At 36.8% G+C, this 19,792-nt stretch overlaps 1 protein-coding gene across 2 annotated transcripts in view; it reads right to left on the reverse strand.

Moving 5' to 3' along the window:
* Positions 1-19,792, reverse strand: part of TTC28 (tetratricopeptide repeat domain 28) — a 623,216-nt gene that overhangs the window by 279,318 nt on the left and 324,106 nt on the right. For both annotated transcript variants that reach the window (XM_012763803.2, XM_075996660.1), the window contains 2 exons: positions 10,018-10,290; positions 8,908-9,038 (listed from right to left, as the gene is read on the reverse strand). In XM_012763803.2, coding sequence (XP_012619257.2) covers positions 8,908-9,038; positions 10,018-10,290 — 404 coding nt within the window. The remainder of the gene's footprint in view (positions 1-8,907; positions 9,039-10,017; positions 10,291-19,792) is intronic.

A 19,792-nucleotide genomic window follows, 5' to 3' on the forward strand; every position in this document is an offset into this window, starting at 1 on the left:
ACAACACCATAATACTTGGAGACTTTAACACCCCATTGACAGCACAGGACAGATCCTCCAAACAGAAAATCAACCAAGAAATAATGGACTTAAGTGGAACTCTAGAACAAATGGACCTGACTGACATTTACAGGACACTCTACCCCAAAATCACCAAATATACGTTCTTCTCATCAGCTCATGGGTCATTCTCTAAGACTGACCATATCCTAGGACACAAAGCATATCTCAAAAAATTTTAAAAAACTGAAATTATACCATGTATCTTTTCAGACCACAATGGAATAAATGTAGAAATCACCCTAATAGGAACTCTCATTTCTACACAAAGTCATGGAAACTAAACAACCTTCGGCTGAATGATCACTTCATAAACGAGGAAATCAAGATGGATATCAAAAGATTCTTTGAACTAAATGACAAAGGAGACACAAGTTATCAAAACCTGTGAGAAACAGCTAAAGCAGTCCTCAGAGGAAAGTTTATTTCCATAAATGCCTATATCCAAAAGTTGAAAAGATCACAAATAGACAATCTAATGAATCATCTCAAAGAGCTGGAAAAAGAACAGACTGACCCCAAACCCAGCAGAAGAAATGAAATAATTAAGATCAAATCAAAACTAAATGAAATTGACAACAGGGAAACTATATGGACGATCAAGAAAACAAAAAGTTGGTTCTTTGAAAAAATAAACAAAATTGACACACCTTTGGCTAAGCTAGAGAAAAGCAGAAAAGAAAAATCTCTAACAAGCTCCATCAGGAACAATAAAGAAGAAATTACAATGGATGCCATGGAGATACAAGATATAATTTATGAATGCTACAAAAACCTCCATGCACACAAACTGGAAAATGTGGAGGAAATGCACAATTTCTTAGAAACACACAGCCTCCCTAGGCTCAACCAGGAAGAAATAGAATTCCTGAACAGACCAATATCAAGTACTGAAATTGAAACAGCAATAAAAAACCTTCCTAAAAAAAAAGTCCTGGACCAGATGGTTTCACACCCGAATTTTACTACACCTACAAAGAAGAACTGGTGCCTATCCTGCAGAAATTATTCCACAACATCGAGAAGGATGGAATTCTCCCTAAAACATTTTATGAAGCGAACATAACCCTGATATCAAAACCAGGAAAGGATGCAACAAAAAAGAAAACTACAGACCAATATCCATTATGAATATAGATGCAAAAATTCTCAACAAAATCCTACCCAATGGAATCCAGGTGCTTGTCAAGAAAATAATCCATCACAACCAAGTGGGCTTTATCCCAGGGATACAAGGATGGTTCACCATATGCAAACCCATAAATGTAATTCACCATATAAAGAGAAGCAAAAACAAAGACCATATGATCCTCGCAATAGACACAGAAAAAGCATTTGACAAAATTCAACACCCTTTTATGATAAGAACGCTCAACAAAATAGGCATAGACGGGCCTTACCTAAAAATGATACAAACCACATATGACAAACCCACAGCCAATATCATACTGAATGGGGAAAACTTGAAAGCATTCTCACTTAGAACTAGAACAAGACAAGGTTGCCCACTATCTCCACTTCTATTCAACATAGTGTGGGAAGTCCTGGCTACAGCACTCAGACAAGACAGCGGAATTAAGGGCATCCAAATGATAGCAGAAAAAATCAAACTCTCACTCTGTGTTGATGACATGATATTATACCAAGAAAACCCCAAGGATTCAACCAAGAGACTCCTTGAATTGATAAATAAATTTGGTGAAGTCTCAGGATACAAAATAAATACACAGAAATCAGAGGCATTCACATACACCAACAACAGTACAAGTGAGAACCAAATCAAAGACTCAATTCCCTTCAAAATAGCAACAAATAAAATAAAGTACCTACGAATATATTTAACTAAGGAGGTAAAAGACCTCTACAGGGAGAACTATGAAACACTGAAGAAGGAAACAGCAGAGGATATAAACAGGTGGAAGAATATACCATGCTCATGGGTCGGCAGAATCAACATTGTTAAAATGTCCATACTACCCAAAGTGACCTACAGAGTCAATGCAATCCCTATTAAAATACCACCATCATTTTTCACAGATATAGAAAAAATAATCATACGCTTCGTATGGAACCAGAGAAGACACCGTATAGCAAAATCTATCCTAGGCAATAAAAACAAAATAGGAGGTATCAATTTACCACAGGGACATTGACCAGTGGAACAGAACAGAGAACCCAGATATAAAACCATCCTCATAGAGCCAACTAATCTTTGACAAGCCAGACAAAAACATATACTGTGGAAAAGAATACTTATTCAATAAATGGTGCTGGGAAAACTGGGTAGCCACATGTAGAAGAATGAAGCAGGACTCACACCTTTCACCTCTCACAAAAATCAACTCACACTGGGTAATAGAACTTTAGGTGTGAAGCTATTAGAATTCTAGAGGAAAATGTTGGAAATACTCTTCTAGACATTGGCCTAGGCAAAGAATTTATGAAGAAGACTCCAAAGGCAATCACAGCAACAACAAAAATAAATAAATGGGACCTGATCAAATTAAAAAGCTTCTGCACAGCCAAAGAAACTGTCAAGAGAGCAAACAGACAACCCACAGAATGGGAGAAAATTTTTGCAAGCTACACATCTGATAAAGGGCTGATAACTAGAATCTATTTAGAACTCAGGAAAATCAGCAAGAGAAAATCAAACAACCTATCAAAAAATGGGCAAAGGACGTGAATAGAAATTTTTCAAAAGAAGACAGAATAAAGGCAAACAAACATATGAAAAAATGCTCAACATCTCTAATCATCAGGGAAATTACAAATCAAAACTGCAATGAGATATCACTTATCCCAGTAAGAATGGTCTTTATCAAAAAGTCCCCAAACAATAAATGTTGGCGTGGATGCGGAGAAATAGGAACACTCCTACACTGCTGGTGGGACTGCAAACTAGTTCAACCTCTGTGGAAAGCAGTATGGAGATACCTTAAAGCGATACAAGTAGATCTACCATTTGATCCAGCAATTCCACTACTGGGCATCTACCCAAAAGATCAAATGACACTCTACAAAAAAGACAGCTGCACTCAAATGTTTATAGCAGCACAATTCACAATTGCACAGTTGTGGAAACAACCCAAGTGCCCATCAGTTCATGAGTGGATTAATAAAACGTGGTATATGTATACCATGGAGTACTATTCAGCTTTAAGAAACAATGGTGATATAGCACCTCTTGTATTTTCCTGGATAGAGCTGGAACCCATTCTACTAAGTGAAGTATCTCAAGAATGGAAAAACAAACACCGCATGTACTCACCAGCAAATTGGTATTAACGGATCAACACCTAAGTGGACATATAGGAATAACATTTATCGGGTGTCGAGCAGGTGGGAGGGGAAAGGAAGGGATGGGTATATACAAACATAATGAGTGAGATCTGCAACGTTTTGGGGAAGGTCACGCTTGAAGCTCTGACTCAAGGGGGGAGGGAGAACATGGGCAATATACATAATCTTAACATTTGTATCACCATAATATGCTGAAATTAAAAAAAAGTCAATTAAAAAAACAACAACAATAACTAAAAAAAAAATCTAAGAGAAACACATTTGGCTTATTTGGTTATGTTAAAACTATAATAGGAAGCATTGTTAAATATGAAACTATGTTTAACTTCCTATGGGTTATATTTATGTAAACACATTATTAATAGGTGTCCCAGAATTGTTGAGATCCCTAAAATATAAGAATATTAGGTTTTAATGTATACTATCATTAATAATTATGGTTATTATGCTAAATTTTTGTATGCCACAAAAATAACCAAATTTCTTCATCAATTGTCTCTTTAACTATGGCTATTCTAAGACTTTTTGTCAATTATTTTCTTACCTTAATTCTAGGGGGGAAAAGTGGCTTTTAGGTGGCTACAGTCAAAAATTTGCTTCTTCAAGGAAATTTATAGAAATGACTCTGACAGGTACCTTAGAATACAGTTGCAGCCAGTAACTTTAGAGATCATACCATTTGAACTAAAAAAAACTTCCAAGACTTTAATTAAAAAGCTGATGCATTGATTAAGATTACTAACTCAACCTCACAGAAATTAAGAACATGGGAGTAATTTTTTATGACTTCTTATTTATTTAAAAACATTGCTGATTCTTTTATATTTTATTTTCTAGAAGTTAACAAACTCTTTTCCTTCATGAGCTATTTATATCTCACAACAAATTGGTAAAATATATTTTGTGAACAATTTGAAACATTTATTTTTCTACTTGATTTCTCCAAAATTTTGAAACTATAAGTATTCTTATTTTGTGCCAATATAGTTATTTGCATAAGTTCAATAAGAATCTGTTTTTCTTTTATAACAGGACAGAATTAGAGATGCTGGTTATTTTACCAAGGCTTTGGCTCAAATGGCATATTTTTGGATATGTCCAGACTGCTTTGAGGATTTCAGTTGACTTTATAAAGCCAATAGAAAGCCCTCTGGAAAAAACTGGCCTGGTACCTCAACTATAACGTTTCCTGATCTGCGGTAAGTAAAGCATGTTACTTTCTGACAGGCCCAGGAACCCCAAGTTACATTGGGAGCTGAATAAAAGAGGAATTTACCCAACTCATACAGGTATCTATAGGCAGTTAAAGCCTTAGCTTGGCTCAAGAAACTTTAAGTCTGACCTAAGATTCCTTATGAAAAGAAAAAAATCCAGCAAATCCAATTTAAAAAAGTAGCCTATGGCCAATGATTATTGTTACTGCACTTAGGCAAATAATCAAGCCAAGTATAACGATATCAAAATTTATTTTACAAATAAATTGGCCCTAGTATGTTGCCTGTAGAAATATGGGAAAATGGAGAAAGAAAATTATGTCTCAAAAAATAAATAAATAAATAAACCATCATTAAATTCTAAACTTGTCCTTTAAAAAAATGTTTTTCTAGATTTTATAATATCTAAATATATACCAGTAGGGGAAACAGATGAAATAAATTATAAGAAAACCATAAGACTTCTTTTTTTGGAGACAGAGTCTTGCTCAGTCACCCTGGGTAGAATTCAGTGGTGTCCTCATAGCTTACAGCAACCTCAAACTCTCGGGCTCCAGCAATCCTCCTGTCTCAGCCTCCCAAGAAGCTGTGACAACAGACGTGCACCATGACACCCAGCTAATTTTTCTATTTTTGTAGAGATGGAGTCTCAGTCTTACTCAGACTGGTCTTGAACTCCTGGGTTCAAGCAATCCTCTCACCTTGGCCTTCCAGAGTGCCAAGATTATAGGTGTGAGCCACCATGCCCAACCCACCATAAGACTTTCCATAGAACACTTAATTAAATTAAGAGATATAAAATTAAGTGGGGAAAACGTTTTAAAAAAATCATAAAATAGTATTACAAAAATATTTCAATTTTTGTTTGAGTAGATATAAAAAATTATAATTGCATATATGACTAAAAGAGTATACCCAAAATATTAACACAATAGACTTATGGTTATTTTCACATAATTCTTATGTAATTGGATAAAATTAATAAATATTAACTTTTTAAGAAACAAGATTATGTGACTATACTGAATAGGATTATGGTAAGTATCTGTTTTTTGCTAAAGGCATGAACTCTCTTACTCAGTAAAATATGACCGATATACTAACTAGGATTTAGAACCACAGACTGAGTTTCACCTGTTTCACAAAGTTCCTCAATTCTAAACCTGTCTCTGCCTCCTTGGCAGTGATGAGGAGAGCATTCATCAGTTATTGCTGAAGCAATGTTTTAACATTTCCATGTGTTAAAAGTAGCTTGAAAGAGAATGTAAGTCCCTCAAGGTGAGTGACTCCACAGAACACCATCCCTGACTCTGAACCCTAAACACAGTATTAAGTGTTTCCTGAGTACATATCACACTTAACTAAATCAAATCCCAGAAGACTGTCCAACTAAAACTTTGAACCTAAATAAATTACATATGATTGCAATAGTTCCCTTTAGATATTTTATATATTCCCTTAAGTTCTGAACCAATATTAACTCCAGTCTTAACAATTGGTGGCTGGTTTCGGGGATATAGAAACAAAAAATTCCAGTTAATCAAACAGGCAGGTAAGAAGGTTCACTCAAAAAAAAAAACCTTAAAAATTAAGAGAAATGTTCATGTTCACTGCAGCATGATTCACAACAGCTAAAATATGGAAACAACCTAAGCGTCCATCAATGAATGAATGCATAAAGAAACTGTGGTACACACACACACATACACATATACATACAGTGAAATGTTATTCAGCCTTAAAAAAGGAGATCCTGCCATTTGCAACACGGATGAACTTGGAAAACATTAGTTAAGTGCAATAAGCCAGGCACAGAAAGAAAAATACTACATAGAACTCACTTATATTTGGAATTTTAAAAAGTCAAATTCATAGAAGCAGAGACTAGACAAAACGATAGTTACCAGTAGGAGGAGGGGGGCGAAATAGGGTGATGTTGGTTAAAGAGTACAAAGTTTCAGTAATGTAGGATAATAAGTTCTAGAGATCAAAATTACAGCAGGGGACTACGATTAATAATACAATATTGTATACTTGAAATTTGCTAAGAGAGATCTCAAGTGTTCTCACACACACACATACAGTAAAAAAGTGGTTTTTAAAAAAAGAATTATTGAACACTCACTATGTATCAGATACAAGAAATAAATTTATGAACAAAAAATTAAGAAAAGTGGTAAGAAAATAACATTAAATTTCTCAAGAAAATGAATGGCACTCTATAATTCCAGAGGCAAACACAACAGAAGCGACAGAAATGAGAAATTCCATAGGTCAGTCTGGGGCTCAGATAAATATGCCAGGGCAGTATCGAGCAGGACACGGGCTAAGCAGCAGCAACTCCAAAGGAGGCCTTTGCTATGGGCAGGCTGTGGCTAACCGAAACCCAAGTGGGCCCGTGTGAAAAGGGAATGACCAGAATACAGTCGTTAAGATGATTAAAGTCTTGATAATCAGAAACTTTGAGGAGAAAATGAACAGCATTATTCAACTTAGAAAAGGATTATGGTAACTAGACATTCTCTCCCCACAGAGAAGAATTCCCCTCTGTGGGAGTTTCACAGGTTTAAAAATCAGCCCCAGGGTCTCTCACTTACACAAAAGGAAAATTTCCCAAGAGGCAGGCTTGTGAACAACCTCAATGAAGGCTATGCAAAGGGCGACAGAAGGGGAGAGAGATGACTGTGGTAGGTGACAACTCTAAGATGGGAAGGGTTGGGGAAAGGAACAGGTACCAGTATTATCTCAGGGTCCCTTCCATCCTTATAATTCAATGATTTTTAAAGAACATATTGTACAGCAGAGGTTTATAAAACCAAGAGAACATAGATGATAAAAAAAATTACACTATTGAGAAGAGGGAAGGCAGAAAAATTTCATTCCTCCTTTTTATACCTATGATATTACCTAATTAAAAGTCTTTCCATCCTGTCCAGTAATTGGGCTAATCGATACACCTTAAAGGTTAGGGAAAAAAGAGTAGCTTTTGACATATTTAATAGCTATCCCTTCACTAAATGGCCTTATCTAGATAACTATGCTGTTTTAATTCTTAAACCTATCTCTCACTTCTCAATGCCATCAGTATATCTGTCTCCAGACATCTACTCCCTCATTTCATTCCCTGAACATCAAGAAATCAGATCAACTGGCTTATAAGAATTGTTTGCAAACTAACAATAAATAGGCAATGAAAAAAGTATTCAGGCAGCTGTCTAAAGAATAAAAGAGCCAGAAGTCCCTTGAATGGTCTGTTTTAGTGGCTTTTCAAGCCTTTTCTTTTCTTCCCCAATTCCTTCCTAGTACTTGACCATATTCCAGAGACATGAAGTTGCTGGATTATTTAAATAATATAGTTAATGTATATAATGTTCCATAGTGGAATTCTGAGATGTAAATGTAACTAAATATATTTCTCAACGTACAGATTGATTCTTTTTTTTTTCCATACAGGGCTTGGCCTGCTGGACCAGGAGCCTGAGCAGACTGCACCTCCTGCTTGATTCTTAAACTTATTGTTGCCTCTGCTATTAACCTTCTCTTATTTATTAATAATATTATAGTAAAAGCTATCAATTATGGCACTCCTTTGTGGACTGACTTTATGGAAATCCAGACACCAGGATAGGCACTTTATGTGTATTATTTATAATCCTACCACAATCGTGTATGGAATGAATAGAATAATCATCATTTCCCAAATAAGAAAACAGGTGAAAAAGAAGAATTAAGTAATAACTACCCCAAGATCCCACACCCAGGAAGTACTGCAGCTGGGTTTTAAATCTGGGTGGATCTGACTCTAAACCTCACCCTCTTTCTACTCTGCAAACATTTTCTCATCATGTTGCATCTACTAGATATCAACTCTTTGAGAATATTGCATTTCATTTCTCTAATAAACATTAGAATGTTTCTTTATTGTTATAATTCAGGTCTCTCAATCAAACTTAATATGCTTCTGAGTTATCCAAAGAGGTTACAGTAATTAATACCTGATCTAAAAAAACCCATAATGTTTGCTTCTTAAAATTTAATGACTATGTTATGACGATATAGCTTTTTGCTAATTTTACATAGGTCTACTCCATAGCACATTTGAAGGGAATGAGAGCAACCCATCTGATCAAGCTGTTAGACCCTTAGGTCAGGAACAAGTTCTTATTCAAAGGCTATATGGGGTTGACATCCAGCACTTGATTGTTAATGAAAGACAGAATCAGTGATTATCAACTTCCGAAATATTTTAAGGTACCTGAAACATTTTTTAACAGAAAAAGGACTTCATGTTTCAAAATAAATGTTTTTGGTCTGCAGATAAACTTCCTACCTCTCTATCCTTGAGTTTCATGGAGAGCACCAACTGATGCCTGTGGTTAGTGAGAGCTTCTCGGTAATTTCCTTTGGAGAAGAATGCAGAGCCCAGATTCCCATGAGCTCGGCATTCTCCTATCTGGTCACCTGAATTGGATTAAAAAAAAAAAAGATAAAATTTCTCTAAGTTATAGCATTACTTATGACATATAATAGATATCTTAATTTAAGAGCCACAGATTTATTATATTAGCTAAGATTTCACTTGCCTTCTTTTAGAAAAGTATTTGCTTCTTACACCAGATCCTATGTGGGGAGTTATAGTCCAAGAACTTAAATCTCTGGACAACAACTATTATTACTGTTATAAAATACAATTGCACTGAGAGACTTAGGTGTCCAGGAAATAAGAAATTAAAGACCTTGACAAAAACCAGCTGCTGTTTGAGTTTCCTCATTGCTCTGCTAATGACCTTTGATTCTGAACCACCATCAGTTTGTTGGTTCAGTCATTTGACTCCAAACTTACTATAGTATAGTGCTTCTTTATAAGTATGCTGGTGGTATATTCACCCTGTCATCCCTTCTCTTATTGCAATGCTGTAAATCTTTGAATAATCACCATAATGACCATGATAATCACAAGCCATACTTATGTTACAAATGAGGAAACTGTTGCACAGAGAGATTAGGAAACTTGCCCAAAGTCATAGCTAATAAGTGGCAGAGCCAGGATTCTCACCCCAGTAGTCTAGCTCCATAGTACACACTCTTAACCTCTGCATTATACTATCTCCTCTGACAAAATGATGATGCATTCTAATGGAAGAAAAAATTAAAATTAAGAAGAAAGATTCACTCACCAATGCTAACATTTGGGATATTAAATTTCTGAGCCCAAATCTCTAAGGAGGGCATTGAGTATGTTAACTCACATCTCTTGATCTTTTGAGAGCCTTGGTACCTTGTTATATGAAAAAGCCCTAAGGACCTGAGTACTCTGAAACAGAGAATGTTCTAGAGACACTCACTTTTCATTGCATATGCCATTCCCATTCATTGCAAGCTAATCAGCTTTGTTTGTTTCATCTCTGCACTGAAATAAGGGAGAGAAGCATTACTCTACCTAAGGTCTTGGCTACGTCCAAGTCCTGCTGCATGTATCCAGTGCTCTTCTCTGTGTTTCCAAGAGACCAGTAAGCACTGCTCAGGGCAGAGAAAACAGAACCTCTCAGTTTGAGGCTGCAGGTGCCAATCTTCAGAGCGGCTTCTAAGACAACCACAGAGGCTCCGTGATGGCCGGCTGTCAGGAGTTCCTGCCCAACCACAGATACGACCACAAAGGGACTCTTGTCCAGTTTCATTTTCTGAAGCTGTTGGTAAGTGGGCTCGAGGGAGTCTGAAAACAAACAACAAAATAGCTGGAGAATATAGGATGATACACCAAACAAGCTTTTCCAATATGCTCTAGAAACAAATGTTTATCATACCTTTTGATGGCCTCTTTCAAGTATAAACTCTTCAACCTTTAAGCTAGCACCCACCCTAACTGTCCACTTACCACAAAAGACTAGTATCACCAACCCCAGTCCAGCAATTTCCTTCTCATTCCTGTATGCATATGTCATTCTGTTTTCTCATCTCTTTTTTACCATGATGCACCATACCAACTGGATGGTTCCCCTCCTCTGTCCTGCCCCCCCCTCAAAATATTACAAGCACATCCCTCAAGTCCCACCTGTACGGGATAATATCCCTACATCCTCCAGCATATATTAATCTCTGTATTCAAACTTGTGCTGCATTTTTTACAGTTAGTATTGCACAGTTAGGCCATTAACGATTTTAGTCTGCATGTTGTTAATTTTAAAAATATTTTCTCAACTAAATCTAAAGACTGCTGTAGGACTGTTTAATACTTTAACTCCATAGCAAGTAGCACAATGTGGGCATTTAACAGAAAACTCACCATTGCCACATAGATGAAAGTCCCTAATATGTCTGGCATTTGATAAATTTGAATGACTGATTAATAAACCCTGTCCATGTTTTCTCCTAGAAGATGCAATAAAGGAACCTCCCAATAAAATATCTGTCGTTTTCACTGGTAACCCAGTGTCTACTGCTGCTTCTGAGACCAGTATGCCCAAATAAAAAAATTATCAATTTTTTTGTGGTCACAAATGAAACCATAAAGAAATAATCTGAGTTTACTAAGGTAAGATGGAAGGTAAAATTAATGCTGATTTCATTTTATTTTCATGTGGTATTTAAAGGACATAAATTAGGGGTCAATAAGCCACAAGGAGATTCTTTCCATTCATTTCGATTCTAGGTTTGAATGTAGATGACCTCGAAGCTTTTTCTCCCTATTCTCCCTTCTTTTTTCTTTGAAGATTACTGCAGAGCTATTAACTATAGCCCTACAATGAGATGGCACTTATAAGGCATTTATTGTTAGCTTTCTTGAAAAGCCATTTCACATGAGTTTTTCCATGATGCACATGTTAAAAAAAAAAAAAAAAAACCTATAAAAGGATTGGTCTCTTTAAAATCTTGAATCTCCTCACCAACAGTACTGCATTAAAATGTAATTTTTGCAATTTATGACTTTGAATCTAAACTCTCCACTAAAAAGCTCTCGCCTGAATCAACATTACCACGGAAACCTTGAAACCTACTGGTGCCTAAAGCATTTTTTCCCTTCAATCAGATCACTAAACAGAGAACAAAGAACATTTTTACACCTGTCAAGATGCAAGCAGTGCACAGTACCAGTAAACACTAGCTAACCAATAGGGCTAAATACAGGCACAAGCACCCAGGAATTGCTACAATAGAAAAGAACAATACCATACTGAAACACTGAGCTGAATTCTGGTTGTGTCTGCTGATGAGTTTGGCAGCCGATGGTGATCACATCAGCATCCCGCTGGCCAATTAGCAGAAACGAAAATAATAGAACTTTAGTGCTGAAAAGACTTTGAAAATATCCTCATTTTAGAAATGAAGAATCTGAGTATTTAACTGATTCACCCAGGGTAAGACAGCTTGGGACACAGCCAAGGCAAGAATCCACTGCAGGGCTCTAAATCCAGGCTCTATGATACCCTATATCAGGCAAGATTATTGGTTGCTAGCAAGAGAATCAAATCTTGGCTGATTTTAAGTAGAAAAGAAATGCACTGGGAGTGACTACTGAGAAGGGTGATAAACCAGGCTTCAAAACTCACAGACAAAATCATGCCACAAAAGCTGCCTGGTGAATGTAACATAACCATTTCACAGCTTGCAATTCACTACTACTGAATGCCACCCTCAGAAAACAGATGTCAGCGTTGCTACCTCCACCACCAGAACAATTTCTGTGCTATCTTTTCCTCTTTGAACCTTTAGCTTCTGATTCAAAGGTGGAGTGCCAGCTCCAAAGGAGGATGAGAAAATTAGGATCGGATGTTTTCAGCTTTTACAGTGGAATGCAGGAAGTAGAAGTGTAAGATGGGGAATTCCCTAAGCAGAAAAAGGGTTCAGACATTGACAGATCAAAATGATTGGTGGCCAGCAAAGATACTACGTTTCAGTTGGTGATATTTTTTTCCCATAGCAACCATGGCTAAATTAGGAAAAGAGCCATCTAATTGGGCCTCTAAAATTATACAACAATAGGCTAGGTGTGGTGGCTCATGCCTGTAATCCATGTGCTTTGGGAGGCTGAGGCAGGAGGATCGCTTGAGGCCAGGAGTTTGAGATCAGCCTGGACAACATAGGGTGACCCTGTCTCTACAGAAAATAAAAAAATTAGCCAATATGATGATACAGGGCCTGCAGTCCTAGCTACTTGGAAGGCTGAGGCAGGAGGATTGCTTGAGCCCAGGAGTTGAAGGCTGCCGTGAGCGACGTACCATTGAGCTGGAGCCTGGGTGACAGAGTGAGACCCTGTCTCAAAAAATAAATAAAACTATACAATGATAGTAGAAAGAAGAGAGAACATTGCCACAGGTGGAGGACTGAAAGAAATATCTGGGATATTCCCAAAAGAAAAAGAAATCTTTAATTGTGCAAATTTTCACTAGATGAAAATGAAATTGAAGAAATGAGAAGTAGAAGATAAAATTTCCATTTGCAGTATATAAGAAAATATGAATACATTAAAAGGTAAGTTATAATGCAAAGATGAATATAAACCTAATATACATGTTGTAAGAGTATGGAAAGGGGAGTGATGATCAAAGGCAATTAGAAATCTTCATGGAAACAGAACTTCATTTCTTTTGTGTGTGTGTGCGCTCACAGCAACCTCAAACTCCCGGGCTGAAGTGATCCTCCTGCCTCAGCCTCCTGAGTAAGTGGGACTCCAAGCATGTGCCACCATGCTTGGTTAATTTTTCCATTTTTTTCGTAGAGGTAGGGTCTCACTCTTGGCTCAGGCTACTCTCAAACTCCTGGCCTCAAGCAATCCCTCCGCCTTGGCATTCCAAAGTGCTAGGATTATAGATGTAAGCCACTGTGTCTGGCCAGAACTTAATTTCTTGAAGAAAGGTGGGACTTAGATAAGTCTTTGCTTTTCTCTGAGAGTGGAAGGTATTTTATGCAGAAGGTTTGTCCTGAACAAAGGTACCAGAAGAAGATAGGTACATAGAATGACAGGGAATGCTAAACAGGCCAGCTTGAACTGACCAGAGAGTATTTGTAGGGGAGGAAGCTAAGGTGGAATAATGCAGAAAACACTGAGGTATAGATAAAGAGAACTATATTTCAAAGCCACACAGCTTCAGTCTCTCACTTTGTTAAATGTATAGGCTATAATTGTGGTGACTGTTACACAAATCTATACATATACTTATATATGTATAAATTTATATACATGTATATAAATAAATATATACTCATGAACATATATGTACATGTATACATGTACATCAGTGTATATGTACAAATATATATACAGAAAGTCAATTTTGGCCGGGCGCGGTGGCTCACGCCTGTAATCCTAGCTCTCTGGGAGGCCGAGGCAGGCGGATTGCTCAAGGTCAGGAGTTCAAAACCAGCCTGAGCAAGAGCGAGACCCTGTCTCTACTATAAATAGAAATAAATTAATTGGCCAACTGATATGTATATAAAAAATTAGCCGGGCATGGTGGCGCATGCCTGTAGTCCCAGCTACCCGGGAGGCTGAGGCAGAAGGATCACTCGAGCCCAGGAGTTTGAGGTTGCTGTGAGCTAGGCTGATGCCACGGCACTCACTCTAGCCTGGGCAACAAAGCGAGACTCTGTCTCAAAAAAAAAAAAAAAAAAAAAAAAAAAGTCAATTTTACTGTACATAAATTTTAAAATTTTTAATCTCAAATTTCTTTGCTTTTGGCTATGTCTCACTGGCCCAAGCCCACTAATCAGAAGCTCTCCCTAGCAAATGAACATGCTTTTCATAAATAAAAATGGTGACAGACTTTTCTTTTCTTTTTTTTTCTTTCAAAATAGTAAGGGGGCACAAACATTTTAGTTGCATGGATCACTTTTATAATGTTTGAGTCATGGCTATAAGTGTGCCCATCATCCAGATAGTGTTCGTTGTACACATTAGGTAGGTTTTTGCCCCTCCTCTGCTCTCCCTCCCCCCTGCTTAATTTCCACTGTGTTCGACTTCCCTCTATGCACATGTGTGCTCATTGGTTAATTCCAATTTAATAATGACTAGATGTGGTATTTGTTTTTCTAATAATGACTACACATGGTATTTGTTTTTCTAATCTTGAGATACTTCACTTAGAAGAATGGTCACCAGTTCCATCCAAATTGTTGCAAAAGGCATTGATTCATCCTTTTTTTTATGGCTGAGCAGTACTCCATGGTACACATATGCCACATTTTATTAATACATTAACTGCCATGATAGTTGTATTTAACTCACTCTAGTTTTGACCCCAGGACCAAATGAAGCATATATAAAATCTTGTTGATGTTCTTATTGTTATAATTAATATAAACAACTTAATTCTAAAAACATGGATTAAATGAATAAAACTCAATGAATTTCATTTTTCTATTTATGTTTACCTTGAAATTATACTCAAAGTTTTTATTCTATTCTCGTAATAAAACACTGTGGCCCCAATGAAAAGTTTCTGATTTTTTTGTATGGTAGTCAATGTGTTAATGCATTCATGAATTGGTATGTACTTGGGCTGATTCCACATCTTTGAAACTGTGAATTGTGCTGCAATAAACATTTGAGTGCAGGTGTCTTTTTGACAGAAAGACCTCTTTTCCTTTGGGTAGATACCCAGTAATGAGATTGCTGGATCAAATGGTAAGTCTCCTTTTAGTTCTTTGAGGAATCTCCATACTGTTTTCCATAGAGGTTGTACTAATTTGCAGTCCCACCAACAGTGTATAAGCGTACCTTTCTCTCTGCATCCACGCCAGCAACTATTGTTTTTGGACTTTTTAATAAAAGCCATTCTAACAGGGGTAAGATGATTGTAGTTTTAATTTGCATTTCCCTGTATATTAGAGATGTTGAGCATTTTGTTATATGTTTATTGGCCATTTGTGGTTTTTGTACACTTTTTAATGGGATTTTTTTTTCTTTGCTGATTTGCTTGAGTTCTTTGTAGATTGTGGTTATTAGACTCACATACACTATGGGAGAAAATATTCACAAGCTATATATCCAATAAAGGGCAATTTGCTCTTTTAATTGTTTCCTTAGCTGTGCAGCTCTTTAGTTTAATCAAATCCCATTTATTTATTTTTTTGTTGCTGTGATTGCCATTGGCAACTTTTTCATAAATTCTTTGCCTAGGTTGATATCTAGAATAGTTTTTCCTACATTTTCCTCTAGAATTCTTATGGTTTTCATGTCTTACATTTAAGTCTTTTATCCATTTTGAATTAATTTTTGTAAGTGGTGAGAGACATGGATCCTGTTTCATTCTTCTGCATGTGGCTATCCAATTTTCCCAGCACTATTTATTGAATAGGGTTTCTTTTCCCCAGTGTACATTGTTGTCTGCTTTATCAAAGATCGGTTGGCTGTACATAGGTGGTTTTATATATGGGTTCTCTGTTTTTTGTTCCATTGGTCTATGTCTCTATTTTTGTACCAATAATATGCTGTTTTGATCATGATAGCCTTGTAGTATAGTTTGAAGTCTGGTGATTTCAACACATTTGTTCTTTTTGTTTAGGACTGCTTTGGCTACTCAGGCTCTTTTCTGGTTCCAAACGACATGCAGAAATTAATTTTTCTAGGTCTGTGAAGTATGACGTTGGTATTTTGATGGTGATTTCAATGAATCTGTAAATCACTTTAGGTAGTATGGACACTTTAACAATGTTGATTCTGCCAATCCATGAGCATGATAAGTTTTTCCATTTGTTTATTTCCTCTGCAATTTCTTCCCCAGTGTTTCATAGTTCTCCTTGTAGAGGAGGTTTTACCTCCTTGGTTAAGTATATTCCTAGGTATTTTATTTTCTTGGTAGCTATTGTGAATGGTTTGGATTCTCTGATTTGACTCTGTTTCACTGTTATTGGTATAGAATGTACACTGATTTTGTATCCTGAGACTTTGCTGAATTTATTTATTAATTCCAGGAGTCTATTGGTGGAGTCTTTGTGAATTTCTAGGTATATGATCATGTCATCAGCAAAGCTTGACCTCCTCTTTCCTGATTTGAATACCCTTTATTTTTTTCTCTAGCCTGATTGCACCAGCTAGGACTTCCAGCACTATACTGAATAGAAGTGGCAACAGTGGGCACTCTTGTCTTGTTCCAGTTCTTAGGGGGAATGTTTTCAACTTTTTCCCATTTAGCATGATGTTGGCTGAGGGTTTGTCATTATGGCTTTTATAATTTTGAGATATATTCCTTCTATGCCAAGTTTGTTAAGGATTTTTACCATAAAAGAGTGCTGAATTTGTCAAATGCTTTTTCTGCATCTATTGAGATGATCATACGGTCTTTGTTTTTGCTTCTGTTTATGTGGTAAATCACATTTATTGATCTGTGTGTGTTGAACCATCCATGCATCCCTGGGATGAAGCCTACTTGGTCACAGTGGCTTATTTTTATTTTTTTTTGATGTGCTGCTGAATTTGGTTTGCTAGCATTTTACTGAGAATTTATGCATGAATATTCATAAGAGATATTGGTCTCTAGTTTTCTTTTTTTGTTATGTTGCAGAAGTTTTTTTTTTTTTTTTTTTTGAGACAGAGTCTCACTTTGTTGTCCAGGCTAGAGTGAGTGCCGTGGCGTCAGCCTAGCTCACAGCAACCTCAAACTCCTGGGCTTGAGTGATCCTTCTGCCTCAGCCTCCCGAGTAGCTGGGACTACAGGCATGCGCCACCATGCCCGGCTAATTTTTTTTATATATATATCAGTTGGCCAATTAATTTCTTTCTATTTATAGTAGAGACGGGGTCTCGCTCTTGCTCAGGCTGGTTTTGAACTCCTGACCTTGAGCAATCCGCCCGCCTCGGCCTCCCAAGAGCTAGGATTATAGGCGTGAGCCACAGCGCCCGGCCCAGAAGTTTTTTTAATGTGTGAATAATCAGTAAGATTCTTTCCAACTCTATTATTATTATTCTAATTCCTTTTTTTTTTTTGAAACTGAGTCTCACTCTATCGCTGGGCTAGAGTGCGGTGACATCACTATTGCAACTTCAAACTCCTGGGCTCAAGTGATTCTCCTGCCTCAGCCTCCTGGGTAGCTGGGACTATAGCTGTGAGCCACCATGCCTGGCTAATTTTTCTATTTTTTGTAGAGATGGGGTCTCACCATTATTCAGGTTTGGCTTGAATTCCAGACCTCAAGCAATCCTCCCACCTCTGCCTTCCAGAGTACTAGGATTATAGGCATGAGCCACTGCACCCAGCCCCTAATTTCTATTTTAGAATAAATTGAGGCTATTAGCAAAAGGACTAATTTTGTGATTTTATCAAGCTAGGTGGAAGAGTTTGACAGTTTATAGCTATTAAGATGTTTTTCTTTCTAAAATCTATACATAATACATGATATAGCCAAAGTCAAATCAACTCTCTAAGAACATAAAGGCCCTTTGCAACATTAATTGATCTGCTGTTATGTGTTTTTGAAGTATAAAGGCTTTAAGAATTTAAGATGAACACAGTCATATTTCCTGACACTTGAAGAGCTTGTAGTAACGTAGTAAAGGCTAATAATAAACAAACATCCACACTCACCTAAGAGATATACTATATTCCATCAGTTGTGAGATATACATTTATTCACATTAACATCTCTGAATTTGAGACTTAATATCTCTGAACTCAATGGTGCCTCACAATGGCTTGTTAGAGCTCTTTCAATATATATAAAATAAAAAGTTAAGTCATAAGAAAGGATTATGTCATCATTTAATCCTTTTTCTTAGTAATTTTCTTCTTTCTTAATAATATATAAAATAATGACAAAAATTTCAATCTAGAGTTCTTAGAACTGGTAGACCATACCATGGGACCCTAGAAGAGAAAAGTGTTACCTCTACCAGGGTAGTCTAGGAAGGCTTCCCAGAGGAAACTGTTATAACAAGTGTTACCCGGGTGGTCCCCAGGACAAAACAAGTGACACACGGAGAGTCAGAGAATAAAAGTTTATTTTGCCAGTGGGCTCAGACAGGCATTGCCACCAAATTCTGAGCCCCGTCTACCCGATTTTTCCCACTTTTATTAAGTTGGGGTGGTCTGAGGGGTGGGCTACCAAGTGTAGGTGAGTTGATGTGTCATGCAATAGGTTAATATTATGTTGATGCACCAGGCAATGGATTTAGTGTTATGCTGATGCAAGACAATAGACTAGTTGATGGGCCAGGAAACAGGTTAGTGTTATGCTGACGTGGGTCTTCCATGAGAAGTAGAGTGTCTCTGTGCCTGGTGTGCCAAGTAATAGATGGGGGTTTCCCTTATCAGAGTGACATCTGAATAGAAATTGTGAGTACTCATAAAGAGGATCCTGTGTACAGTGTAGTGTTCATTCTACATCCACAACACTATGCCTGTCATAAACATAAGAATGAGATTGATACCACTACTTCTGCTACTACTTCCACTCCTCAGTGAGAAAAAGGGCACCACACTGCAAAGAAGGCATCCTACAGGGGCCTGCCTTTACATTCTAGTGTTTAACTTTCAAAACAACATTAATAGGTAAATATTATAATTTTCCTGTACAGATAAGGGCTGAAGTATAGACAAAGAAAGCAGCCTTGCTCAGTCAATGGACTAGCAAATGGCAGTCTAATTCCCATTAGACTCCAATCTTTTGGGGGAAAAAGCCTATGTTTTTAACATAACATTTCAGAAGCAAGCCTCCTATAAAAAGTGACTCCCACCTAAAAGAGAACCACAGGGAAAGAGTCCTCCAAGGATGGACAATTAAGCAAATAAAAGCCCCAAACTTGACAGGAAGATAAAAGATTATACATTCAACAGCCATTTATCTATCAGCACTTCATAAAGTCAGCTTCCTTGGATCCCCTGGAGCTGGTAGAAACATCACAATAGGTGATAGCCCATAAATGTAATAGTCTTTAGATTAACAAATTAACAGGAAAACAGACAATATACACAAGAGAACCCTCAGCAAGGAGCAGCTCTGGCACCTTTAGAGGAACAAATAAACTAAATCTAACTTTGTAATTATATTACTTAAATCCATGGTTGGCAGTCATGGTATGCTACAACATCCAAATTTGCTTAAACATTTATTAAGATACAATGAAATGAGATTGCTGAAAGACTATCTAAAAAGGAGAAATGGAATATGGTAAAATGCTAACTTAAGTCATGTAAAAGAAAGTATAAATTTATATTTATACTTATGTTTTCATTAATGAATTAAGAAAATACATTTTATAAAAAATCTTAACACATTCACAA

The sequence above is a fragment of the Microcebus murinus genome, chromosome 22 (assembly GCF_040939455.1).
Source record: "Microcebus murinus isolate Inina chromosome 22, M.murinus_Inina_mat1.0, whole genome shotgun sequence".
NCBI lineage: Eukaryota > Metazoa > Chordata > Mammalia > Primates > Cheirogaleidae > Microcebus > Microcebus murinus.